This window comes from Ochotona curzoniae, unplaced genomic scaffold, assembly GCF_017591425.1.
Source record: "Ochotona curzoniae isolate NIBS_2020 unplaced genomic scaffold, NIBS_Ocur_1.0 scaffold_1037, whole genome shotgun sequence".
Classification (NCBI taxonomy): Eukaryota; Metazoa; Chordata; class Mammalia; order Lagomorpha; family Ochotonidae; genus Ochotona; species Ochotona curzoniae.
In genome coordinates, this window is record NW_024467083.1 from 30,441,355 (window position 1) to 30,469,021 (window position 27,667).

General features: G+C 51.6%; 1 protein-coding gene across 2 annotated transcripts; it reads left to right on the plus strand.

Moving 5' to 3' along the window:
- The first annotated feature begins 6,749 nt into the window (after positions 1-6,749).
- Positions 6,750-27,356, plus strand: CGN (cingulin). 2 transcript variants are annotated; one of them, XM_040998544.1, is made up of 20 exons: positions 6,750-7,616; positions 8,284-8,384; positions 8,476-8,542; positions 8,659-8,757; positions 11,596-11,723; positions 12,387-12,519; positions 13,233-13,445; positions 13,838-13,986; positions 14,218-14,350; positions 18,173-18,382; positions 18,627-18,833; positions 19,048-19,305; positions 21,301-21,471; positions 21,789-21,950; positions 23,405-23,494; positions 23,831-23,914; positions 24,009-24,127; positions 24,678-24,786; positions 25,446-25,609; positions 25,933-27,356. In XM_040998544.1, the coding sequence occupies exons 1-20, from the start codon at positions 6,750-6,752 to the stop codon at positions 26,072-26,074; spliced, it is 3,606 nt and encodes a 1,201-aa protein (XP_040854478.1). In that variant the 3' UTR covers positions 26,075-27,356. The 2 variants fall into 2 exon arrangements, with proteins under 2 accessions (XP_040854478.1, XP_040854479.1); XM_040998545.1 differs by having other exon boundaries at positions 6,755-7,616; positions 8,476-8,545; positions 8,686-8,757.
- Positions 27,357-27,667: the final 311 nt, after the last annotated feature.

The following is a 27,667-nucleotide window of genomic DNA, read 5'->3' on the forward strand; positions in this document are numbered from 1 at the left end:
GGGGAAAGGAAGGAAAACATGGGCTCTGGCCGACTCAGTGGCTGCCTTAGGTACACCATAAATACCTGCTGAACAAACAAAAAAAGCACAAGAATCAGGTGCCGCCAGCAAAACCAGGCGGTCTCCTTTTAGGCTATCAGGAAGTCAGCTGGAAGCCAGAGTACCCCCCTGACTTAAGCTTGGGAACTGGGATGAGTATGTTAGCCACGCTTAAATGCTGATCTAGGTGGGCTTATCCTCTGGGGTTGAGTTCCCCGTGGCTTAGCGTGAAGGTCATTCATGCCCAGTTCATGCAAATGAACACGTCTGGTCCTAGTGCCCATTCAGCAAATACCAAGCACCCAGCCATTGATGGAGTTTGTTGGAGGCGACGGGATAAAGCAGACCCTTGCCCCCCGGGTCTCTCTTAGTCAGAATGGTGGCTTTAAAATCCAGGTAAGTTGGAATGTGATAAATATTACAGAGGAAAAGGCTTCTGACGGGAAAACAACCGTGGAGTAGGGACGATCGGGGATGAGCGGTGGGGGCTCTGATTTCGGGGACACGGCGGCGCCTCCCTCAGAGCATCTCGAGTCACTCGGAGGCAGGAGAACCGCAGGAAGGGCGCCGGCGAGGGGGTGGGGGTCATCTCCCCGTACAGTGGCGGGAGACAGATGCCCGGCGGGGGCCGCACGCGGGGGGCTGCCAGCCCTACGCCCCCAAAATGGCCTCCGACGCCCCTCACCGCCCTGCCCCGCCCCGAGCCCGCCGGCCCACGTGACCCGGCCCGCCCCTCCCGGCCACTCGGGCTGGCGACCCCGGGTCCGGGTCCCCGCGGCGGAGGCCCCGCCCCCCGCGGGCAGAGCGGACCAACCGGAGGAGGAGCTTGGCGGTGACGGCCAATGGGGGTGGAGCTCGGGAGGGGAGTAACAGGTTGGTGGGAGGAGTGTGGAGGGGAGGGGACGCCGCAGGGGGAGGGCCCGGAGCCGCGCGTGCAGCTCTGCCAGAAGACCGCAGCCCGAGCCCGAGCCGGGAGCGCCGAGCCCGCCGGGGTGAGTGACCTGGGCAGGGGCCGGGATGGGTATCCGGGAGGCACACGGGCTCCTCCAAGGGCGAGGTCAGGGTCCGCCGCTCTCCGCTGCAGGTGCGGAGTTGGAGAGGGGAGGAAGGGGGACGTCAGGGTTGGGTGGCAGTCCTGATTGGGAGCTGGTCCCTACCCGGGCGGTGCTGGCCGCAGGTGGCCGGAGAGATGCCAGGAGAGAGGCACCTGCGGCGGCGGCTGCTCCCAGAGCCAGCATATCCCTGGAGGTCAGACACCAGCCCTAGGGGGGCAGAGAGCAAGGGAAGAGGGGCGGGCAGGAGTCAGTCCCCGGGGCGCCGGGAGCTGCGGCCTGAGGTTGAGAGAGGCCAGGGGAGGGCTTCGGCAGGTGCTGTTTGCTTGCGGTTTGTTCTCCCTGCGGCCAGTCTGCGCTGATTGCCACCTCCCCTTCTGGCTTTGCGATGGCTCGGAGGTGTGGGAGCTTTAACTAACTGTTCACCCTCACCTACAGGTGAAGGCAGTTGCCAGTAGGAGACGTGTTGTGTGTGTGTGTGTTGGGGGGGGGGTACAGAACAAGAGGGCACTCTGCCCATGTCTTGGCTAGGTGAGAAGCCAAGGCTTTCAGTTTCTGTCTTCCTTTTGCTTTTATACCAAGGATATTTTCTTCCAGAGAGAGAGTCCATTTGCTTTCTAAAAGAGAAATGTGAGGAAGTCTACATTCTTGGATTTACAGAACATCTAGAATTCCTTCTTTCTTGTAAGACCTCTTTATGGGGCTCGTGTCAAACTCTTCCTCCAGGCGTACCTATTTTCCTGTTTGCTTCTAGATGAGAGGTGTGGGGTAGGGGCAGGTGGTGGGAGAGTGGTACCGGTGGTGATTTAGAGCCTAGCAGGTTTCCTTGATGTCTCCCTGATTCCCGGTGACTCCCTAAAGCCCCCCCTGTAGGCATCCCTGCCTCCTGGCAGCCTGGCAGCAAGCACTAGAGATGCCCAATGCGGCAGAGTCCTCTGGGGCCTGGACACTAGGGGAATTACTCCTCTAGATCTCTGAATTTCCAGGTCCATGGCCAAGACCAGACCTTGGATGCGAATTTCCTTGCCTCTGGCGGTGGTGAGGGCCACAGAGCCAACCTCAGCTTGGTCCCTTTGATGCCCTGCTGAGGAAAGTGGTTGTAATTGGGAAATAATTATCCAGTGCTCTATTTGTAGATAGGTGGCCCACACGTGCCTCTGCACCTCTTCTTTCATCCTGGATATTGGGGGGGGGGGGCGGGGGCCGCAGTGGCTGACTAATCTGCAGATTTACTAGGCTCCTAAGAGGATTCGGCTTCCTAGAATGCTTCCCAGGCCGGCCCGGCATGCCATTACCCTTGTGGGAGGCAGAGGGTGGAGGGCTGGAGGAAGGCAGGGAAGTGGCCAAAGGGGAGTGTGGGATCAGGAATGTGGCTTTAGGAGCTGCCGAGGGAGGGGTCGAGGGAGGGGTCGAAAGAGACAAAGTCTTACTGTCACATGCCGGCCTGTCACTCAACAGGCCCCTCCTGCCTGTGCCCTGTTCCCTCCTCCTTCAGATGTGGTTTTGGCATCCAGGCTGGACAGAGCCCCTGCTGCTGGCCTGCTCCCTGGTCTCCTCTGGGGTGTGGAATTTTCTCTGGTCTGGTCTGCCTGGTCCTCCCCTTCCCCTTGCTTCTAAAACCAGTCCAGCCAGTTTGCAGGGGCCCAGTTCCTCATTGTTCCCCCCGCCCCCCCACTGGCCAAGCAGCTCCAGCCTGGCTCTCAGGTTTCTACTTTTTTCGGACCTGGCTGGGAGTCCACTTGGGGCGCGCGCTCACGTGTGTGCGCGCACGTGTGTGTGTGTTCATTTTGGATCCATGAGGACCCTCACTTTGGAAGGAAAAGGGAACTACAGGATCAAGAGTGAAGAGCCATCCTTTTCCATTTTGACCGTTTGCTTTCTTTGCTACCTCCGAGAGGACTCTAATTTCTAGCCCTCTGGTTCTCCTGCTTAGCTGTTAAATCTGGTTCCGCCGCCCGGGCTCTGTGCTTGTCTGTCTTGACTTGAAACCACCCCACCCCCACTTCCTCCTCGAAGTCCAGGGACCCTGTCACTCCTAGTTGGAAGTCAGATACATATGGCTGGGCCAGAGGTGATGGAATTGGGGCAGGGCAGGCTAATCATTAACCCAGGGAGAAGAGGTTGTCTGCTACAGGGGTAAGGGCCACCTCCTTCTCTTCCCGGCAGGTAGGAATGACACAGGCAAGACAGTGGAAGCTGAGTTACCTTGTGCCCGATCCCTTCCTAGGGTACAGTCAGTGGGAAGAGCAGAGCCCTGGGTGTGGGCCGAAGAGGGAAGAGCAGTTTGTGGGCCCTGACTCCATGTTGCCTGCTGCCTGTTGTTTACCTGCCTCTGTGGCTTACGCAAGGCCTTGGGCCTGCCCCACCTCCCCTCCTGGCCCCGCCCCGTGTCCTCTGTAACTGAAGGCGGGTAGGTTTCGGGTTTTCCGTGTTGAATCATTTAGAGCCCTGCTTTCTGACCCACCCTGTGGATTCTGCTGGCCCTTGTGGCCCCTGACCCCAGAGGTGACTGAAGCTGGGAAGTCACTGGGAACCTGAGGAGGAGCACCTAGTGTGTCCCCTGGGCAGCTAAGCGTTCTCTTGCTAGAGGTGGTGCACCTGCTGGGTTTGGGTATGGAATTTCCTTGGCCTGGATTTGAAAGATCTGTGAATTCACTGACCAAGTGGAGCCTCACTATAAATAAGTTAGACTGGCTGCACCATCTAGGCAAATCTGGTTCTGAGCCCGTGACTGTATGGCACAGAGGGTCTGGGCCAAGAGGAAGACCTGCCAGCAGGCAAAGGGGAAGTGGCTGTGAGTGATTCTTAGGCAAAACTTGGAAATTGTGTGAGTCTGCTTTGGCTCAGTATACAACTGCCAATGAATATTTGTTGACGTCTACCAGGCAGCAGGTGCAGGGGACACCATGATTGGCTGATAGTAATGGCTTGTGCCCTCTAGGAACTTAGAATTATGTGAGGGAGACAGACAGGAAACTAGTGAGCCGTGGATAAGCTGAGATAGACTGATAGGGTTGGGAGGCTGATGAGCCGGGTCTGACCTGGGTTGTGGGAAGGGGTGGTCAAGGTTGGCTTCTCTGAGGAGGTACCGTCCTCCGGAGCAGGTGCAGCCAGGAAGTTCCTGTCGGAAGGAGTAAGCAGTAAGGGTAGTGACTGTTGTCAGCTTGGGGACAGCCAGACTCTTGCCTAGGTGGTGTTCATGAGCTTGTTGCTTCCCTTGCTTTTATTCAAGTGGAACCCCTGTACAGTAAACACGGAAATCTGCAGCGAATGAGTAGACAGTGTTTACACTGGATGCCTCTGTGTGGTTACTGACTGATGTACCCAGGTAGTTCTCTTGGGAGGTACTGTACTCATTTCACAGATGAGAAAGATGAGACTCGGGCAAGTAGCGTGTTTTTCCCCCTGGGTGCAGAGCTTAGGTTTTCCGAGCCTGACCCTGGCTCTCATCCAGTGCCTTTTGTAGTGAGTAAGTGGTTTGGAGAACTACCTTAAACCCCTGCTTGCACAGCCCTGATAAGCTGGTAAACCTTTGTGCTCCAGCTGTGTCCTGGGGGAGGGCACATTGCTCTCCTTGGGTCCTGGAATGACATCCCAGAGCCAAGACGTCCTCTGACCATTTCCCAATATTGGACTCCTCCCTCTGTTCCTTTTCCTTGAGGGGAAGGGCTGGGAATGCCAAGAATGCTCTAACTCTGATAGAATCCAGTTTCCCTCACTACCTGGGTCTCGGCCCCTCCCACCCCTGCCTTTCCCTCCTCTCCTCCCCACTGTCTCCCTGGCTGCTTAGCACCCGCTTGGCACTTGAGAGGTTCCTCCTCCAGTTTGGTGCTAGGCTCCAATGGAAGCTAGCAGAAGGGGTGGGGAATTTTTATGTGCTCCGAAGAGAACCTCTCCTCACGTTCCTGGAGCCAGAGCATGCCTGAAACACATTCCATTTGCTAACCCTTAGTTTGGACCAAGTGGGAGAAAGGTGGTACGTGGGGACCTCTGGAAGGACAAATCTACTGTCCTGGGACCCCCACCACTGGCTCTCCCTGCCCCCTTGGCCTTTCTCCCTCACATTGCTGTTGTCAGTTTCTTTGAGTATCTTCCTTGGAAAGGGATGCAACTCAGGGAGGCATTCTATATTCCGAATGAGCCCTGACAGGGAGGCCCCCTTTTCTCCTGTGGGAGGGATGTGATCTGTTAGTTGACACTTGGAGGCTGCCTCCACTCAGAGAAGTGAGGCCTCTCGTGGCTTATATAGAGCATGAGTGAAAAATCAAGCAAAATCTTTAAACTCTTCAAAGATTTACTTTTATGTATTTATTTATTTTTCATCAGAAAGGCATATTTCCTGGGAAAAGAAGAGACAGAGAGAGACCTTCCATCCACTGGTTCATTTCCCAAATGGCTGTAATGGCCAGAGCTGACCAGGAGCCAGGAGATTCCTCGGGGTCTCCCATGGGGTTACAGGGTCTCAGGCTTTGGGCCACCCTCCATTGTTTTCTTGGTCCATATGCAGGGAGCTGGTTTAGAAATGGAGCAGCCAGGACACAAACCAGTGCTCATATGGGATGGCAGCATGGCAGGCTATGGATTAGCCTGTTGAGCCTCTGTGGCATCCCCCAAAACTTTTAAACTCTTAACAAAGCCGGGTTCCCAGGACTGTGTTAGAGGAGGTAGACTCTTTTAGGTCTCGGATCCCAGAGAGTGGACTCTGAGTCAGTAGTGGCAGCTTCACCTGGAAACGTGGTTAGGATTGCAGATTCCCAGTTGCTGAGTCAGAGTCATCGGCTCTGGGGTCATGTCCAGCCTCCTGTGTCTTAATGGGCCCTGCAGCTGATCCGCTACTCGGATGAAGTCTGAGAATCACCATGTGCAAAGCCCTGACCAAGTGCTCAGCAGCGAGCAGATGCAGGTTTCTGGGACTTTTTTTCCTTGTCTTACTTGAAAGGCAGAGAGAGGACAGAAAGGAAAAGAGAGGGACAGCACTTGCATTTGCTGGTTTACTCCCCAAACACCTGCATAGCCAGATCTGTGACTCAGGCTGAAGCCAAGAGCCCAGGACTCTATCTGGGTCTCGCATGTGAGTGACAGTGTCCTAGGTATGTGGGCCATCATCTGCTGCCTCCAACGGTGCATATTTGTAGGAAATTGGGAAAGTGAATTAGAATTAGGAGGAGTTGGCATTCCAACCAGGCACTCCAGTGTGAATTCCTATGTGGGATGTGGGTGTCCCAAGTTGCAACTCACACACTGAGGCAAATGGCTGGCTCAGGTGTCCTTTCTTTTCGCTTCTAAGATTTATTTTTTTGTAGCAAAGAGTTACAAAGACAGAAAGGGAAAAAGAGGGAGAGCCAGAGATAGAGTCTTCTACCCACAGGTTCACTCAGCAGACCAGGGCTGGGTCGGGCTGGGTCCTGCCAAAGTCAGGATCCAAGAGCTTCTAAGTCTCCCATGAAGGTGTAGGGGCCGTGCACTTGGACCATTCCTTATAACTTTCCCAGGCACATTAGGAGGGAGCCGGATCAAAAGTGGAGCAGTGGGGACTGCTGTCCGTATGGGATCCCAGCATCACAGGCAGTGATACTCCCTGCCCCAAGGTATCTGGGTTTTCATTTCAAGCATTCTGAGATGAAATTCCTGTCTTTGTTTTTAGAACTCTTCCTCCCCATGGAGCAGGCAGCCACAATGGCTGAGCTGCGGGGTCCCGTTGACCATGGAGTGCAGATTCGCTTTATCACAGAGCCGGAAGGTGGCATGGAGCCTGTCACCCTGCGTCGTGGTGGACGACGCCCAGCCAAGGATGCAAGGGCCAGTTCTTATGGAGTCGCCGTGCGTGTGCAAGGCATTGCGGGGCAACCCTTTGTGGTGCTCAACAGTGGGGAGAAAGGCAGTGACTCCTTTGGGGTTCAAATCAAAGGAGGCAACAACCAAGGGGGGCCGGGAGGTCTGAGCTCCGACTCGGAGCTCCCAGAGAACCCTTACTCTCAGGTCAAGGGGTTTCCTGCTCCCTCGCAGAGCAGCACTTCCGATGAGGAGCTGGGCACCCCCTGGAATGGAAGGCTGCTTCGGTCCCAGTCCCAGGCTTCACTGGCAGGGTCTGGCCTTGGGGGTTCCAGCAATAGGAGCGCCAGCTTGCTGGAGCTGGCTCCCCAAGAGACTTCCCCAGGCAGCACCATTGACACCGCTCCACTGTCTTCTGTGGACTCGCTCATCAACAAGTTTGACAGCAAAGGCACGGGCCAGTCCCGGGGCAGAGTTGGTCGCCGATCGCGGACGCTGGCCTTCGAACAGCGCAAGCGCAGCCAGAGCCTGGATAGCCGGCCGCCTCGAGACACTGTGGAGGCACGGGAGCGCCAGTCACCTGACCACTGGACCCCGAGCCCAAAATACAGCAACGACACAGGTGGCTCGAAGCAGTCGGCCCAGAGCCAGAGTGCTCTCGGGGGCTTCAACCGCTCCCGTCAAACCCAGGACTGGGTCCTACAGAATTTTGAGGAGCCGCGTGGGAGGACACCGGACCCTGCTGTGCTGCAGGTCAGACCCAGCACCTCCCCACCTTCCAGCCCCCAGCCCCTTCTCATCAGCCCTGGGACTTCCCTGCTAAATCCAGTAACAGGGGTGGCGGAGAAGGGGAAATCTCTGCAGTTTGCTTTCGGCTTTATCCAGCCACTGTAGAGATGCTACTGACATGCACAAGGTGCTTCCAGGGGTGAATTCTAAAGACAGCAGACCTAACAGATCAAATCAATATTCAGAAGCCTGCAGAGGAACTTGTCAGGGCCCCCATGCTCCAGTCCTGGCACTTGCTGGGTGTGTGACCGACTGAAGGCAGGCATGGGATGTATGGAAAGTTCCTTACTCCAGGGTACTGTACATCTTTCTCTCTCCCACTCAGGAACGCAAGGAGGTGAGGAGTGAGCCTGCTTTGGTGCATCCTAAGTGTAACTCATTTGTAAAGCCTAACTAACTGTCATCAGCGATGAGTTAGTGTGACACAGCTCCCAGCTGGCTGAGACATCTCATGCCTGCCCTTCTCCCAGCCTGCAGCCAGGCTTCTCTCCCACTCTGCAGGCCTCTTCATCCTGCCCCCTCTTCGTCCACTCCCCAAGTAGCATCCATTGCCACTTACTTCTGCTTGCTCTGGATATCACGCAGGCCGTTTGCCAGGATTCCCATTTCTTTTCTCTTTTGTTTTTGGCAGCTGAAATCAACTCCAGACCTTCTCCGAGACCAGCAGGAGGCAGCCCCACCCGGCAGTGTAGACTACATGAAAGCCACCATCTTTGGCATCCTGAGGGAGGGGTGAGTGGCTCACCTGTCCCCTTCCTTCCCTGCCAGCATCAGCCTTCCCCAGACTCGGGTCCCTAACCCTCAATACTGTATCCTTCTGCAGAAGCTCGGAGAGCGAGGCCTCTGTGAGGAGGAAGGTCAGCTTGGTCATGGAGCAGGTGCAGCCACTGGTGGTGAGTCACTGTGTCCGGGTGTGCACAAAGGGGAGGAAGGAGGTCCTCGAGGGCCCGCCGGGGGCTTAGATGTAGACCCGATCCTGACTTCCCACCCTTGAAATCTTTGGCAGGTAGTGAATTCTTCTGGCTCCACAAAGGCCCTGGCAGGGCAGGGGGAGCTCAGCCGCCAGGTGGAAGAGCTGCAGCAAAAGCTGGATGAAGAGATCAAGGTGAGGGGCAGGTGGGCTGAAGGGTTGCAGGGAGTAAACCTTGGCCTGGGGGGCACCAGGCTGGCTCTGCTTAGCAGCAGAACGAGCCCTCTTGTGTGCTGTGAGATGACAAACGAGGGCAGATACCCTGGTCCCAGCTAGGACTATCGGGGGGCCCCCAGAAGCTCTATGGGCGGCAGCAGTCACAGGAGGTCCAGCTACCTCCGTTGAAGTTGCCTGGGGGAGTTCCCATTCAGATGCTGCCATTTAATGGCTGCATGAAGCTTGAGACACTTGCTTCGGTTCTCTCTACCTCTGTTCTTTTCATCCTTGTGATAATGTTGGAATAATATGAGCTGGTTTTTTTCCCCCTAAATATTTATTTATTTCTACTGGAAAGTCAGAATTAGAAAGGGAGAGACAGAAATGTTTCATTCATTGGTTCACTTCTCAAATGGCTGCAACAGCCAGAGCTGGAGCCAGGAACCAGGAGCTTCTTCCTAGTCTCCCACATGGGTGCAGGGTCCCAAGGCTTTCCCAGGCCACAAGCAGGGAGCTGGATGGGAAGTGGAGCAGCAGGACATGACTCCGTGAAGGCACTGCACTGACCCTGAGGTGCATTTTCTTTTAATGTAATTTTTGTAGTAGATACTATCCTGGTAACATGCAGTCATTACAGCAACCCTGTTAAGTATGCAAGGCATCTTTGGCCCTTTTTTGTTGAGGAAATTGAACATCAGGGAAATTAAGTGAATTACGTGTGGTTATTGAGTTGCAGTCTAGACTTACTCCCTTAATTTTTTTTTTTTAAAGATTTATTTATTTTTATTGGAAAGTCAGATACACAGAGAGGAGGAGAGACAGGGAAGAAGATCTTCCATCTGATGATTCACTCCCCAAGTGGCTGCAACAGCCAGAGCTGAGCTGATCCAAAGGTAGGAGCTTCTTTTGGGTCTCCCATGTAGGTGTAGGGTCCCAAGGCCTGGACCATCTTCCACTGCTTTCCCAGGCCACAAGCAGGGAGCTGGATGGGAAGAGGGGCCACTGGGATACAAACTATGGTGCCTGTATGGGATCGAGACACAATCAAGGCAAGGACTTTATCTGCTAGGCTATAGTGCCGGACTCTCTCTTAAATATTTTTATGTTTGTTTTTATTTATTTAAAAAATGAAAACAGAGGTAAACAAGGAGAAATCTGATTGACGCCCCAAATGCCCATTCTAGCCTAGAGCTGCAGCTGGTTCTCCCTGTGGGGGTCAGGCACCCAAGTATTTGAGTCATTATCTGTTGCCTCCAAGAATGTACGTTAGCAGAAAGGTGGAACTGGAAGCGGAGCCAAGATGCAAACCCAGGCACTCTGATATGAGATGTGGGTGTCCCAGGCGGCATCTCCACTCCCAGCTCAGTTTTGTTCCAAAGCCTCTGTACCCATTAATCAAATGTTGTTTCCTTCTTTCACAGAGTTGCCTTCTATGTAGTTGATACCCAGTGAGATTTGGATCGTAACTGCTTGTTTTCTGGAAAGCAATGTAGTGTCCTGATAAGGTGGAGGGCTGTGGAGTCAGATCAGCTGGGTTCAAAACCTGGTACTTGTCAGTGCATAGCTCATCTTGGATAAGTTGTTTAAATTTCCTTGGCTCCTGTATCCTCAGCTATAGAGTGTGCAGAGTAATAGTACTGTTGCTTATGATTCAATTGTTTATTGCTGTGTGACAAATCACTCCTATCAAGCAGACCAGGGGTGGGAATCTGCTTGCTGCCAGGAGCCATATGGCTATTTCAGACATCATTCACAGGCCATAGAGTGATCAGCTTGAACATTAGCCTGCTGAAGATGTATTGCATTTTGAATCCCACCTGCAGTTGCTTTGGCAGGGCCAGACCACATGAATGTATGGGTTTTATATCACTTAGAGCTGGACAGTCTCTACCCCTGGCTTAATCCAGGGCATGAATTTAGCTGGGTGGTTGTGGCTCTGGGTAAGTTACTGAAGCTTTTTTGCTGTGGTTGTCATCATTGGAAGACTTGATGGAGTAAGGTTGCAGAGTGTTCTGCTGAAATGCTGCTCACGTGGCTGTTGGTTGGAGGCCTCAGTTCCCCAGCTGTCCACATTTCTTCTCAGAACTGGTGCCCCTTGCAGTATGCCCACTGCCTTTCTTCTTCAGAGTGAGTCAAGCTTCTACAAAAGGGAAGGAGGAAGCTGTTTGGCCTTCTGATGTTCCAATCTCAGAATTGATCTATCACTTCCTCATTTCCTTTTGTTACAGGGGATTCCTTGAGTCTGGTGCATACTCCAGAGAAGTTGGGCTTCACCTTTTGAAAGGGCTGTGAGAGGATTTGTGGATGTACTTAAAAATGTTAGTTATTTATTTTTATTTGAAAGGCAGATTTTACAGTGAGAGACAAGGTCTTCTATTCACTGGTTCACTTCCCTAATGGCCATTATGGTCAGAGCTGAGCCATTCTAAAGCCAGGAGCCAGGAGCTGCTTTCAAGTCTGCCATGTGGGGGGCAGGGACCCAAGCACTTGAGCCTTCCTCCACTGCTTTCCCAGGCCATGAGCAGGGAGCTGGATTGGAAGTGAAGCAGCTGGGACTTGAATTGGTGCTTGTATGGGATGCTTGTGCTTGCAGGGTGAGGATTAGCATGATGTGCCATCTTGCTGGCTCCTGTGGACATGTTTTGAACCATCACAAGCACTGAGGCTTGTTAGAAAGTGAAGTACAGACAGACATGCTCTGGATAAAGTGTTTGTCAGAAAGTGAGCAGCTAACAACTGTTAGACATTCCCAGGGTCCTGATCTTCCTGGAAACCTTTCCCTACTTCCCTCCCACTCTATTCTCTTGTGCTTTCCAGAAGCGGCAGAAGCTGGAGCCTTCCCGGCTTGTGCTGGAGCGGCAGCTGGAGGAGAAGGAGGAAGAATGCAAGCGGCTGCAGGAGCTGCTGGAGAGGAAGAAGGGGGAGGCCCAGCAGAGCACCAAGGAGTGAGTGGAGCCGTTAGCACTCGTGGGGCCAGACTTAGAGGGCAGCACTCTGCACAAGGACCAAAGGAGATAGAGAAAACTCTCTAGAAGCCCCAGATACCTCCTCTTTCAGTAATAGAGCGTATGATTTGGAGTGAGGCTGTCTGATTTTGCTTCTGTACCTCATGTTCCTGGTCTGTAAAATGGGCTTCATAATCGCGTCCACCTCACAGCATCCTTAGGAGGATCCATCCCCCAATCAGCAGGTGTTTTTGCAGTGAATGCTGACCTAGGCGCCTGCGAAGCCAACAGGTGAGGGGTTCTAGGCTCGCCGAAGCCCAGTTTCTGGTGAGAGGATACACAGTAAACAGAGCTATTGTGTAAGCGCATGTGGAGCGTGTGTGAAGGCGGTAAGCAGAGCAGGTTGAAGCAGATGAAGAGTGCCAGGTGTGCAGGAGCAGGGTGTGGTGTCCAATCAGGTAGTCCCGGGAGGCCTTGCTGAGGGTGGAACAAGAAGTCTTTATTTAGCCTTTAATTATGGTGTCAGTGAAAAGTATGTCATCTACAAAATATATCCAATAGAAAAAAATATTTGGAGCAAAAAGGCAATTCTGAGAATCCCTACATGTGAAGTATGTAGAAAACCACCCGACATACATGCTTGATCATGTTACCCATCATCAGGGTGCAGAACATGAAGCGCCTCCTGGACCAAGGCGAAAACGAACGCCACAAGCTGGAGATGCAGATGGTAGAGCTGCAGAGCAAGCTGAAGCAGGTGCAGGGGTCTGAGCCTGCAAAGGATGCGCTCCTGAAGGTAGGGACGGGCCATGCGTACCCTGACCCTGGCCACCTTTTTAGCTGGGAAGCCTTCATCTGCTCATTCATGGCTTCCCCAAAGTGCAGGGAGTAGGTTGTTTGTTACTGGGTACTCCTGGGTTTGCTGTCAGGCCAACTCAGTGGCGGGGGGGGGGGGCCAACTCAGTGGCCTCAGTGTCAGGCCAACTAGGGCCCAGAATGGTAAGCTTCCTTTGTCTTATCTAGGCATCCTGGGGGACAGACACACCTGGTACTGTGCCTCACATGAGTGCTTGATGCTTTTTTTTTTTTTTAAGATTTATTTATTTGTTTTGAAAGTCAGAGTTACAGGGAGAAATGTGAAGAGGGAGAGACTTCCTTCTTTTCACTTAATAAATGGCTGCACTGGCCAGTACTGCCAGGCCAAAACCAGGAACCAGAAGCTAGGAGCTTCTCTGGCTCTCCCATGTGGGTACCAGGGCCTAAGCACTTGAGCCATCCTTCACTGCTTTCACAGACCGTCAGCAGGGAGTTGGGTCGAAGTGGCGCGACTGGGACACAAACTGGCACCCATATGGGCTGTCAACTTAGCAAGCAAAGGCTTTTACCTGCTGCTACACCACTATACTAGTCCCTTGATTCCTTTTTTTTTTTAACTGATGAGTGAATGAATTAGTAGGCAGATGGTTCCTAATATGGGTACCCTTATGTTTCTACCCTTCTTTTCCACAGGACCTCGTAGAGACCCGGGAGCTTCTGGAAGAGGTCTTGGAGGGCAAACAGCGTGTAGAAGAGCAGCTGCGGCTCCGGGAGCGGGAGTTGACAGCCCTGAAGGGGGCGCTGAAGGAGGAGGTGGCCTCTCGTGACCAGGAAGTGGAGTTTGTCCGGCAGCAGTGCCAGCGAGACACAGAACAGCTTCGCAGGAGCATGCAGGATGCAACCCAGGTGTGTCGAGGGCCAGGGCGGCGTGGAGCTGCCAGAGAGCAGGGCTGCTCGGGTCTTGTACTTCTGGGCTTCTCTTGGTTGTGACTGGGAAGTCCCCCTAAAGGACACCTGAGAGATGTAGAGGACCTGTATAGGCAGTGGGAGGGCATGCAGGTCAGTAGCTGTGAGGATGGGTGGTGCCTCAAGTCCTTTAGGAGACTTCCCATAGGCATTGGAGGGGTGGGCAGGGGATCTGGGGAAAGAACTTTGCTGGCTTTGTCCCATCTACCGCAGGGTGCCTGGGTGTGGCTGGCCTGGTGCCCAGTGGACCCAAGCCTTCTTTTCCACATGTTCTGATTTGACACACAATCCTCCTTCCAAGCCTCAAGGCATCTGACTCTTGCCTTCCCTAGGACCAAGCGGCGCTGGAGGCTGAGCGGCAGAAGATGTCAGCCCTGGTGCGGGGGCTGCAGCGGGAGTTGGAGGAAACCTCCGAGGAGACGGGGCACTGGCAGAACATGTTCCAGAAGAACAAGGAGGAGCTGAAAGCCACCAAACAGGAGTAAGATGCTCACCTGCTCCCTGGACCTCTTATCTATTCCATGTTCATGCCCCCAGCCCCTCCTCCCCCCATTTCTCAGATTGCCTCTCTCCTGGCCCACCTCCTTCCCTCCTGGGAGTGAGTGCTTAGGGAAGGTGGTTTCCACTGTCCTATGAACCTCCTCCTCCAGGCAGGAGGCCTGACCCTGTTCTTTTTTTTTTTTTTTTGCCTACCTCCCTTCATTGGGCTTAGACTCCTGCAGCTGCGGATGGAGAAGGAGGAGATGGAAGAGGAGCTTGGGGACAAGATGGAGGCCTTGCAGAGAGAATTAGAGCAGGCCAGAGCTGGTGTGAGAGATACCCACCAGGTTGATGAGCTTAAGAAGGTATGGGGAGCTGGGGCGGGGTGAGGGGCGGGATGCCAGGTCCTCCAGGGTCTCTGGCCCGGGTGGGCCATCTTCCGAATGCTTGGCTTTGGGGCTTGCCCTAATGTTCTTTTTCTGGCACGGTAGGACTGGTCTCCCTGTTGAATTGAGCAATTTGTAACAGGAAGGGCTGTCAGTAGTTAGGATGGGGTATGGCCGGAGGCTCCTGGCTGCCTCCCAAGAACCTTCATGGGTGGCAGCGTTTAGGTGGATTTGTGAAACTCCAGGGTCATTTTTGTAGGCTTGAAAATGAATTAGGTCAGCATAGCAAAAGCTGCTCTGTCTTTTCTGTGGGGGGCTTAGTAATTGTGTTCAGGAAGCAAATGTTTACAGTTAGGATGACAGTTGATTAATTTACAATGAGACATAGCATCACGTGGCATGGCCAGATGACCTACATGGGAAGCCAAATTGTTGTCTGAAGGTTGTTTAGAGAACATACGATCTGGACATGGGGAATTAAAAGATTGTGGTGTTAAACACATTCGTTTCCTCAGTCTTCAAAATACAGCCTTGCTGATGGGCCCATAGTACGTGAGGTTGATGTTACAATTTCCTCTGCGGTCTTTTTTTCTTTTTTTTTTTTTAAGTTATTTGTGTTTTTACCATTCATGGATGATATTTTTAGAAGACCCAACAAATGATAAGGTCATAAAGTTGAAATGAACATTCCAATATTTCCGTTCATTCTAATATTTCTGTTTATTCCAACATTCCAATATTTCTGTTCTTTCAATGTTCATATTTCTGGTGTTTTCGCTTTTGAAGGATAAAATGGTAATTCATTATTTTGAGTGACTTAGATACATTTAAAAATCTTTTTTAAAACAAGATTTGTTTATTTTTATTTGAAAGGCAGAGTTACAGAGAGAGAAGAAGAGGCAGAGATCTGCCACCCACTGATTTACTCCTCAAGTGGCTGCAACAGCCACAGCTGAGCTGAAGTAAAACTGGGAGCTGGGAACTTCCTCTGGGTCTCCCACACGGGTGCAGGGTCCCAGGGACTTGAGCCATCTTCTGCTGCTTTCCCAGGCCATAAGCAGGGAACTGGATTGGAAGTGGAGCTCCCGCGACATGAACCAATGCTCATATAGGATGCAGGTGCTGCAGAGAGGCTCAGCATTCAGTGGCACTCTGTCAGCCCCATAAAAATCATTAGTTATTGGAAGCTGGCTTTGATAGCCCCTGAAGCTATCTATACATTTTAAGGTAAGGACTCATTACAGTAGATATGTAACAGTTGCTCAGTTAGTATTAGTAAATCAATCGTTATTTATTACTATTACTATGCAGACAGCCCTGTAATCATGGTGGTCCTATTTTTAAATGAGTAAGGATATAGCTGTCAATGACTGCTTTCCAGATAAAGAGAAAACTGATCATGCAAAATATGTGGTGGAGAAAAATGTAATAAATGTTAACCAAATAAACTTTGGAGATTGATGGATTATGAAACTTGAGAATGTGCTTTCTCAGGAGAACTTCTGAGAGATTGGGGAAGTGGATATGAATCTCACAATTTTTTAACATTGTTTTGAACTTGAATATCCAGGGTAGTCTGAAGTCGGCTCACTATAGATAGTGACACAGGGAATGTGAACAGCCCTCCAGACAGTCTCTGTTAATTGATTATGCTGAGTGAAGTTAAAAAGCATCAATGTTTTGTTGATTTTATATATGAAGTATATTTTATCCAGTAGTTAACTAAGAAACAAAATATACATCTGGGAAACAGATGAATCAGGCCCAACTCAGACCATCCACTTTTTCTTCTAATTAATTTTGTTAATGTTTTACATTGAATCCTTGAATATTCTCTCTATATAAGATTGTCCTTTAGCCTTCTTGTGGTTTCTTCTTCTTTTTTTTAAGATTTATTTTTATTGGAAAATCAGATTTACAGAGAGAAGGAGATACAGAGATAAAGTTCTTACATCTGTTGATTCATTCCCCAAGTGGCCGCAATGGCCGGAGCTGAGCCAATCCAAAGTCAGGAGCCAGAAGTTTCTTCTGGGTCTCCCATGTAGGTGCAGGTTCCCAAGGTCTTGGGCTATCTTTCACAGCTTTCCCAGGCCACAAGCAGGGAGCTGGAAGGGAAGTGGAGCAGCTGCAACACCAACCAGCACTCATATGGGATCCCAGTAGATGCCACTGAGCCATCATGCTGGGCCTACCCACTTATGGTTCTTGGTGAATGTCAGAAGTAGCTCATGGCTAAAGAATTAGAACCAGAACTTATATTTTACTTTTCTTTCGAAAAGAAATCAGAACTAAAAAAACACAAACAAAAAACCCAGAGCTGCACTATCATTTTGCCACATATTTTGAATTTCAATATATATTTTCTTTTTTTTTTTAAGATTTATTTTTATTATTTTTTTTTATTGGAAAGGCGGATATACAGAGAGGAGAGATAGAGAGGAAGATCTTCCATCCGATGATTCACTCCCCAAGTGAGCGCAATGGCCGATCCGAAGCCAGGAGCCTCTTCCGGGTCTCCCACGTAGGTGCAGGGTCCCAAAGCTTTGGGCCGTCCTGGACTGCATTCCCGGGCCACAGGCAGGGAGCTGGAAGGGAAGTGGGGCTGCCTGGATAGAACCAGCGCCCACATGGGATCCCGGGCGTGCAAGGCGAGGACCTTAACCACTGCGCCACCGCGTCGGGCCCAATATATATTTTCTAAGCAGCCAATCACTAATCCATACCATCATCCACTGTCTATCCACATTTTTTTTAAGATTTATTTTATTTTCATTACAAAGTCAGATATACAGAGAGGAGGAGAGACAGAGAGGAAGATCTTCCATCCGATGGTTCACTCCCTAAGTGAGTGCAATGGCCAGTGTTGTGCTGATCCAATGCCAGGATCCAGGAACCTCCTCCAGATTTCCCGCACAGGTGCAGGGTCCCAAAGCATTGGACCATCCTCGACTGCTTTCCCAGGCCACAAGCAGGGAGCTGGATGGGAAGTGGAGCTGCCGGGATTAGAACCGGCGCCCATATGGGATCCCGGGGCGTTCAAGGCGAGGGAGGACTTTAGCCGCTAGGCCACGGCGCTGGGCCCTATCCACATTTTTTATGATGTAATATTTGCTGTACCATAAAACTCATTCTCTTAAAGTATACAGTTCATTGGTTTTGAATGTACTCACAAGGTGTAGATTTGCAAACCATACCAGTATCGAATGCTAGAATATTTTTTATCACTTGAGAAAGGTAACTTGTACCCATTAGCAGTCGTGCTCCCAATCCTCTGAGAAACTTATTTATTCTGTGTTTTGCTGGATCTGCCTCATCTAGATATTGCATGGGACTGGCATCCTCAGATAGCCACGTATGGTTTTGCTGCTGACTCTGGCTTCTTTCCCATACATAGCAGAATGTTGTCAGGTTCCTCTAAGTAGCGGCCTATTTTAGTGCTTCAGGCCTTTTCATGGCTGAATAGTACTCCTCTCTAGAGAAACACACTCTTTGTCTCTTTGGACATTTGGGTTGTTTCTTCATTGAGGGATCATGCATAAAGCCGTGGTGAGCATACACACTCCAGTTTTTGTGGGAACCTATATTCTCAGTTCTCTCCAGGGTATAGCAAAGGACCAAAAGTGCGGTGGCACACGGTGACTCTGGCCCAGCTGCTGGTCTAAGGTTTTAGGGTTTGACTTACTGGCACAGCTGCCCAGCCCTTTCCAAAGTGACTGCACCATTGCACATCCCCCTGGCATTGGCTGAAGGTTGCACTTTGACCACGCCTCTGCCATCTCAGTCTGGCCCTTCCCTTGGTAGGAGTTGCGCAATACCCAGGAGGAGCTGGAAGAGCTGCAGGCCCAGCTGGAGAACCGGGAGATGGCAGGGCGGAACCGCGACCGTGAGCTGGAGAAGCAGCTGGCTGCCCTGAACGTCGAGGCTGAGCGAGGCCGGGAACTGGAGCAGCAGAACCTCCAGCTGCAAAAGACCATCCAGCAGCTGAGGCAGGACTGTGAAGACGCTTCCAAGGCAAGGGGAGTGGGCCCAGGGCTTAGACGGTGCAGGCGGAGGGGTAGGTACCCACAGGCGGCTGACTGTCTGTGCTCCGCGTGCATGCTCTATTGGACCTGCCAGGGGAAGTGCAAGGCGTTGGCTTCAGCCTTGAGCCATGGCTTGGAATCCCTGGGATGCCTCTCGTGAAGGGGCCACCCTGTCTCTTGCGGTCCCCACGGCGCGCAAGGTCTGAGCCGCTCGTTCCCTAAACCGTCCGCAGGCCAAGCTGGCAGCCGAGGCGGACTCTGCGGTGCTGGGGAAGCGGCGCGCCGCGGTGGAGACCACGCTTCGCGAGACCCAGGAGGAAAACGACGAATTCCGACGACGCATCCTGGGTCTGGAGCAGCAGCTGAAGGAGGCACGCGGCCTGGCGGAAGGCGGGGAGGCGGTGGAGGCACGACTTCGTGACAAGGTGCAGCGGCTGGAGGTGAGAGCTTTTGCCCAAGCTATGCACCTGCTCCCAACCCCTTCCTCCCCTTCCGGGGTCTCTAGCCTAGGATTCCCTTGCCAGGCGCCCAGGCATTGATTGTCAAATGCCTTCACTTCTTAGCAATTCCTTGAAGCTGATATACACTGCCCCAGATGGGTGTTCCCAGCCTAGCTTGCCTATCTTCCCCGCCCGCCTCCCCTTATCCCCTCAGGCAGAGAAACAGCGACTGGAGCAGGCCCTGAACGCCTCCCAAGAGGAAGAGGAGAGCCTGGCGACCGCCAAGCGAGCCCTGGAGGTCCGGCTGGAAGAAGCCCAGCGAGGGCTGGCACGCATGGGTCAGGAGCAGCAGGCCCTGAACCGGGCCCTGGAGGAGGAGGGCAAGCAGCGCGAGGTGCTGCGCCGCAGCAAGGCTGAGCTGGAAGAGCAGAAGCGGCTGCTGGACCGCACTGTGGACCGGCTCAACAAGGAGGTGGGCAGGATGGCCCAGGAACCTTAACAAGAGGCCCATTCATAGGACAGCTTGGACTTGGGGCTGAGGAAGAGAGGAGAGGAGAGGAGAGGGAAGGGGAGGGGAGGGGAGGGGAGGGGGCCTTGATTTCCCCGAGTACAGGGTTGGGTAGGCCAAGGTGAAATCTGAAGGAAGTAACATTTCTCCTTGGCCTCTTGGCCGCTTGCTCGCCACCCCCTCCACTTCCTGCTCAATTATTTCGGGTCCTCACTCTTGGAGAGTCAGCCCCAGGATTCTCCCTTAGAAGCCCATAGGATCACAGTGTAAGAGTCCTCATGGGCAGAACTTGGAATGCAGGGGAAGGGAAGGAGAAACGAAGTAAAAAGTACATATTGCTTTTAGCTAGTTAGGGTCTTTCCTTCTCCCTGAAACAAAAGAAAACAATAGTTGTTCCAATATGCATTGCCCTTTTTTTAAAAAAAAAAATTTGTTTATTTTTATTGGAAAGGCAGATTTACAGAGGAAAGGAGAGATAGAAAAATCTTTCATCTGCTGGTTCACTCCCCAAGTGCCCGCAATGACTGGAGCTGAACTGATCTGAAGCCAGGAGCTTCCTCCAAGTCTCCCATGATGACACAGGATCCCAAAGCTTTGGCCATCCTCCGCTGCTTTTCCAGGCCATAAATAAAGAGCTGGATAGGAAGTGGAGCATTCAAGACACGAGCTAATGCCCATATAGGATGCTGGTGCTTTCAGATAGAGGGTTAGCTAGTTTAGCCATTGCACCAGCCCCCAAAGTGCATAGGTTTAAAAAGAAAATGTTACTTGAAAATGAGAGTTTGAGACAGAGTGAAAGAGAATGTGAGATCTTCCACCAGCTGGCTCACTCCCCAAATGGCTGTGGTAGCCAGGGCTGATTCAAGTCAAACCCAGTAGCCAGAAGGTCCATCTGAGTGTTCCACATGAATGGCAAGGGCTCAAGTACTTGGGCTATCTCCCACTACTCTCCCAGATACATTGGTGGGGAGCTGATTGGAAATGGAGCAGCTGGATCTTGAACCAGCACTCATTGCATGCCAGTGTCCCAGGAGGTGATTTAACTTACTACAACATAAGACCAAAGTGCATGTTTTAATCTTTTCTGAAATTGGGTCATATAATTAATGATATGTTATAGTTCAGTTGGCAGATTTTTCTTAGTTGTGTATTTTATAATTATTGATGCCTTGGGCTTGCTGAAATATGGTCATTTATGTTTACTATAGCGCGTCAGGCACTTATAAATATTTTATATGATTAAATGACATAGCCTTCCATCATGGATACTATTATTATCCCATTTTATAGATGAGGAAATAGAACCCAGAGAGGACAGGTGACTTGTCTATGGTTACTAGTAAGTAAGTGATTGAGTTATGGTTTGAAGATTTATTTATTTTTATTTGAAGGTCAGAGTTACAGAGAGAGAAAGAGGGAAAGACAGCGATCTTCCATCTGCTGGTTCACTCACACCCCAGTTGGCCTCCATGGTTAGAGCTAGGCCAATCCAAGGATAGGAGCCAGTACCTTCCTCCAGGTCTCCCATGCGGCTATAGGGGCCCAAGCATTTCAGCCATTCTCCACTGCTTTCCTAGGTCATAACTGGGAACTGAATGGGAAATGGAAACATCTGGGATACGAACTGCCATCCGTATGGGATGCTGGCACTTGTAGGTGAAGGATTAGCAGGGAGCTGGATTGGAAGTAGAGCAGCTGCGATTTGGGATTGGAACAGGAGCCCACATGGGGTGCCAGCACCACAAGCAGTGGCTACACTTGCTACACCATGGCACAGGTGCCCCAAAGCTAGGATTTGAACAGAGGCATCTGTGGATAACTACTGACTGTACTAGAGAGCTAGCGCACACAGCATTGGAGAGGGCTGCCTTAGCAGAGAAGGGTCCTGTGGCAGAGTCTTGGGAGTGTGGTTTGGTGACTTGGGGTACAGTGCTCAAAACTGCTTTGTCTCCATTTTAGCTGGAGCAGATTGGAGAAGAGTCCAAGCAAGCTCTGCAGCAGCTTCAGACGCAGCTGGAGGATTATAAGGAAAAGGCCCGGCGGGAAGTAGCAGATGCCCATCGTCAGGCCAAGGATTGGGCCAGTGAGGCTGAGAAGACCTCTGGGGGCCTGAGCCGGCTTCAGGATGAGGTAGGAGCTGAAATGGCTGCTGGGTGTGGATCATCTCAATGTCCTTGGGTGTGAAGGGCATTGCCTCTTCAATGAACGTGTGGTTGCGAGTCCTGGACCAACCCCTTGCAGTGATGTGCTAATGTGGGATAGGGTGGAAGAAGTGTCTGCCACAGGTGTATTGTCTGTGGAGTTGTGGCTTTCAAACTCTGCTGCATGTTATAAACATCTTTACCTCTTTATCCCCGTTCCCCTCATCCTGGGGCAGACTGTACCCACGCCTCAACCCCTACATCCTACCTCCTAATTACAATGAGCTGCTGCATTTTCCTCTGTAGACCCAGAGGTTGCGGCAGGCCCTTCAGGCATCCCAGGCTGAACGAGACTCGGCTAAGCTGGATAAAGAGCTGCTGGCCCAGCGACTGCAGGGACTGGAGCAGGAGGCAGAGAACAAAAAGCGCTCTCAGGATGACAGGGCCCGGCAGGTGAAGGGGCTCGAGGTGAGGACCACCAGTTCCTACATGGGGGATGGGGGTGGGTAAGCAGACTCGATTTCAATGGAGAAAGAAGCCAGGACACTCCAAGCCTCTTTCTATAATAGAGATCAAAACTAGCGGCTAGTCACTGACGGGTTTCCTTTGGATACACTGATTTTTGTTTTTAGAGAGAGAAAGAGGGAAAAAGAGTAAACCATTTGCTAGTTCACTCTACAAATGGCCTTAATGGCCGAGCTGGGTTGATCCAAAGTTGGGTGCCAGGGGCTTTTTCAGGGTCTCCCACATACATGCAGGGACCTAAGCTCTTAAGCCATGTTTTGCTAGTTTTCCCAAGCTACTAGAACTGGAAGTGGGGCAGTCAAGACACAAACTGGTAGCTTTACCTGCTACAACACAATGCCAGCCTATATTACTCCCCCCCACACATTCTATCTAAAATACAACTTTTTAAAAAGAATATAACAGGAATTTTACAAGGTGCTGTTCGTAACAACAATCTGACACTTTTATATACTGCATTTATTGTACAGAGTACTCTGAAGAAAGAACAATATGTACAGCTGTTTGTTTTTATTAATACATCTATCTATTCTGTCCTGCAATACTGGAAAGGCAGAATGTGTCTTAGCCTATACTACTTTTTTAAAAAGATGTTATCTGTTTGTTAAAAAATGCAGAGTGAAAGAGAGAAAAGAGGAGAGAGAGAGATCTTCAATCACTGGTTCCTCCCCAAATGACCACAGTGGCCAAGACTGGGCTAGGTCAAAACCAGGACTGTAGAACTCCATCCAGTTTTCCCCCAGGGAAGTCATCTTGGGGCATCTTGTGCTGCTTTCCCATGCATATTTTCCTGGGACTGGATTGGAAGTAGAGCTGTTGGATTTGAACCAGTGCTCTAATGAGTAGAGGCTTAACCTGCTGCGTCTCAACTCTGGCCCTCACATTAGCTTTTAATTTTTTTTTTTATTGAATTTTTATGTAACTCTTTGAAGCCCCATGGTGGATTCTGGGGACTACCTTCCTGCCAAGGAGCCATGTGTTGATGCCACAACTTGGTCAGCAGAGGGCACTAATTCCATGTTGGCAGGGATAAGGTCCACAGGGTAACTGTGGTGAGACAGAGAAAAAAGCTTATGGAGGCTGGAGTTGGAGAAGGACCTTGCCTGGCTGTGGCATCGGGGTATCCAGCATTTGTAGCAAATATTTTTTAATGTTGAAAGCTAATTTATTCCAGTATAAACTTACACAGCTAGTCATGGAGAATACAGGCCTGCTGATCATAAAGGTCACCCCCAAAAGCAAGTTGCATCAAGGATTATTTTAATTAAAAAAAAGATGCTAGCTATCGTTATGTTCTTCTCAACGTGACAGTTGAGATGCGGGTAGAACCGCCAGATGAGAACACATCCATGCAGCTCGGTGGGGTGGGGCGCAAAGATCCTGTCCTTGTGCCATAGGAGAAAGTCTCACGGCTTGAAGCGGAGCTGGACGAGGAGAAGAACACCGTGGAGCTGCTCACAGACCGGGTCAATCGTGGCCGGGACCAGGTATTCCTTTCCTGAGCCCCCCATTTGTGCATGGCCTGGGGCTGCTCTGGGATGAATTGGCCCCTAGGGGACCCTCGCTTAGTTAGAATCCAATAACCTGAGTGGAGGAAAGAAGCCCACTAGCCTGGGCTGCTTGGGTCCAGAAGGGAGGCTGCTTCCCAGTGAGATAAAGGAGGACCTTTTCGCCTTTCATGGCCCCTTACCTGGAAGAGGCTGAGACTTCTTAGTGGCCTGGGACTCTGAGGGGCCTCAGGGGGTCCCGTCCTGCGGGTCTTACCTCACTTGGTTCCATGTGGTAATTCGTCCTCAACCCTTCTCATATCTGGTTTCCACCAGGTTGATCAGCTGAGAGCAGAGCTCATGCAGGAGCGCTCTACTCGGCAGGACCTGGAATGTGACAAGATCTCCTTGGAAAGACAGGTTGAGAGGGAGGGGCTGGACTTGTGGGGGGAGCCCAGGAGGTGGCTTGGATGGCACAGTGGACCACTAACAGGAAGGCCTCTGTTCCCCTCAGAACAAGGAATTGAAGAGCCGCTTGGCCAGCTCCGAAGGCTTCCAGAAGCCCAGTGCCAGCCTGTCTCAGCTTGAGACCCAGAACCAGCTGCTGCAGGAGCGACTGCAGGCCGAGGAGAGGTGACCCAAGCCCATCCTTCCTCCCCCTTCCCTGTCTTCCCACCTCCTGGGCAGTGCTCTTCTGGGGCTTCCTCCATTGCTCACCTCAAAGCTGGCCAGCCCAGCCTGAAGTCCTGAGTTGTGTCTAATCCTTGCCCCTTATCTTTGGATCTGTCCTGGATCCTTCCAGCCTAAAGCCGGATCAGCCTTCAGATCTATGGTTTTTTTTTTTAAATGGTTTACTTATTTTACTTGAAAAAATTACAGAAAGAGAGAGGAGGTGACAGAGATCTTCCTTCTGCTGGTTCACTTCCCAAACAGCTGTGGTAGCCAAGGTTGGGCCAGGCCAGAGCCAGGAGACAGGAGCTTCCTCTGGGTCACCCACGTGGATGACAGGGCCCAAGCACTTGGGTCATCATCTGTTGCTTTCCCAGACCTATCATCAGGGAATTAGAATGGAAATGGAGTAGCTGGCTTGAACTATCACCTGCCTGGGATGCTGGCATTGAAGGTGGTGACTTCACATACTGTGCCACAGTGCCACCCCCTATCACCTGCCTCACTTTCTTAGGGAGAAATCAGTTCTGCAGTCCACAAACCGGAAGCTGGAACGGAAAGTTAAAGAACTGTCCATCCAGATTGATGATGAGCGGCAGCATGTCAATGACCAGAAAGATCAGGTAAGAACACGAGACTGCCAGACTGGGCACCTGTGTACACATGATACATTCACCAAAAAGCCAAGGGAACCCCCACGTCTGCCCAACTCAGACCTTCCTTGGATAAGGATGGCGGGTTAGATGAACAGACTAAGAGCAGTGGTAAGCATTATGTTTTGAGTGTTTGCGATATCTACAGTTCTCTTGCCGAGTGTTATATGATATTACCTGATACATTAATTAAAAGATTTCATTTATTTTCATTTTGTTTGAAAGGCAAACAGAGAGAGCAAGATCTCTCATTTGCTAGTTCATTTCCAGATACCTATAACAGCCAATGCTGGGCCAGGTTGACACCAGAAGGCCAGAACTCCATCTGGGTCTCCCATGTGGGTGGCTCGGTCCTAGGGTCCTATGTACTTGAGCTATTATCTGCTGCCTCTCAGGCCGCCCTGTAGCAGGAAGCTGGATTGGAAGTGGAGCAGCCAGAGCCCAAACTAGGCACTCTGAGATGGAATGCCAGAAGCTGCTGCTGAGCTAAGCACCCAGCCCTCTTCATTCCTTTAAACCCCCAAGGAGAGCCCCATGTAGCAAGTCTTTGGGACAGTTCTTCCAGGGACAGTTATCCCAGGCTCTGGTAGCTGACATTTGCTAACGTGGGGACTTGGGATCTTGCCCAGCTGAGCCTGAGGGTGAAGGCTCTGAAGCGGCAGGTGGATGAAGCAGAAGAGGAAATCGAGCGCCTGGATGGCCTGAGGAAGAAGGCGCAGCGGGAGCTGGAGGAGCAGCACGAGGTCAATGAACAGCTGCAGGCGCGCATCAAGTCCCTGGAGAAGGACTCCTGGTAAGGGCCACCCTCCTGCTCCCCGGGAGCTGGGTAGGAGAGCAGGTGGACAGCGGCCCCTCCCTAGCTGCACGAGCGAAGGTGCCTTAAGCTGGGACTGTGCAAGCACAAAACTGCCTGTGAGTCAGTCTGGTTCATTCTGTCTCAGTTTTCATCCCATACCCTGTCTTGCCAAATCTCAGATTAGTTGGGCAGAAGGTGGACGGGGGTGCTTTGTGAATAACTCCAGGCCTTAGCAGACCAGAACTTGCTTAACATGGGAAAGGTGGCTCTCTCAGTGGCTCCCATCCCCCTCTCTCACCAATCTTCTCCTTCTGACTCAGGCGCAAAGCTTCCCGCTCAGCTGCTGAGTCAACCCTCAAACACGAGGCACTGAGCTCAGATGAAGAATTTGACGGCGTCTACGATCCCTCATCCATCGCATCCCTGCTTACAGAGAGCAACCTGCAGACCAGCTCCTGCTAACGTGTGGTCCTCGAGGGTCCAGAGAAACTAGGCTTGCGCCCTGTCCTGGGTCAACCCTCCTCTGCCCCTGCCCATCTCAGCTGGTGGGTGACCTGGTCACTCAGTTGTACCATCAGGATGGGTCTGAGAGTGATGGTGATTAAAAAATAATAATACAACATCAGTAATAAGCTGATGCCTGGACTTCCCTTTCCCAGTGGAGGGTTGAGAGCTCCAGGTTGCTCGAACCCTTCCCTTAAGTGCCAGTCGCTGCCTCGCTCCCCTCCTAGCAGAAGGATGGTGAACAGGTAGCCAAGGCAGGAGTGGGAGTGCTGCACCGAGCAGGAGAGGGAGAGTGGAAATTGCCACATGCGTGTACATAGCTTTATTTCTCTAGCCCTTGACCTAAGGCTCAGGGAAATGTCCTGTGATATCCTCCCTGAATTCCAACATCCCATTTTTTCTCCTCCTCTGGAGCAGGGTTAGGGGAGCGTGGTGGGTATTGGACACGCAGGCGTGGCATTACCCGCTTCTCAGATGCTCCTCTTTGCACAATTTGGGGCGCCTATGTGGTGGTCCCCACCTTTTCCAATATGTATAATTTTGTCCCCATCCAGCAGGTCCAAGGGACCGTTTGTCCCTTCTGTCTCCCATCCTCACCTTTCCTGCGCTGCTTTCCTCTCGGTGCCTTAGCCAGGGTGAGGAGACAAGGATGCTCTTGCCTGTTCTGTCTTGCACATTCATACCTCTCTGAAGACCAGCCTTTCCCCAGCTGGGCCCCTCAGCTTTCCCGGTCACCCCCGTGACTCATTAAGAGTCACCTGCTTTCCCACCTGAGGACCCCTGGGAGGGAGACTTCAGGGAGTACCATGGGAAAGTGCTGGGGGCTGGGTTCTGCCAGGGTTTCCATCCTTCTTCCTCTGTGACTACTCAAGTACTTGCACCCGGGGGCCCTGACGATGGTATTTACCAGTTCCAGCACAGCGATCTCAGACCCCATCCATGGTCTTCTTGTGGCTTTTGCAGCAAACCCAGGGACCCTCATGTTCTCAGGACCTTTGCCCTGGTTCAGGGTTTGTCCTGGGCCTAGAAGGCAACTCTTGGTAGCAAAGGGTAGAAGCAATGGAAGACTTAATTCCTCTCTTGCAAGTTGGGGAGAGCCAAGCCCTGCTGGGGAGAGGGGGATGATTCACCTCCTTTATCTCCTAAGCAGGTTCCGTGGGGAGCCTGCAGAAGGCTGTTCTTGCCAATGACTTGTAATTTCATGATTTCTTCTGCAAATCAGACATTCCCTTGCCATGCAACCCAGCCTTGATTTTATTTTAAAATAAATATTAAAATTATATATCTGTATTGAAATTCTCAGACTCTTGTTCTTTCTCCTAGCCTATTTGGAAGTCCACATTTGATGACTAAGTAGTTCTACTGTACAGCTTAGAGACTGATCTGCAGTTTTCGTGGCCCTACTTTAGAGAGACCCTTGGTGACAGGTGGGATGGGGCCTCAGACATCAGGCAAGTTAATAGTTTCCCCCAGTCTCTCTTGAACAACCTGGGAATAGCAAGGCCAGAAAATAACTTCTTTGAGAGGGACAACAGGTGAGAATAGGGTTTG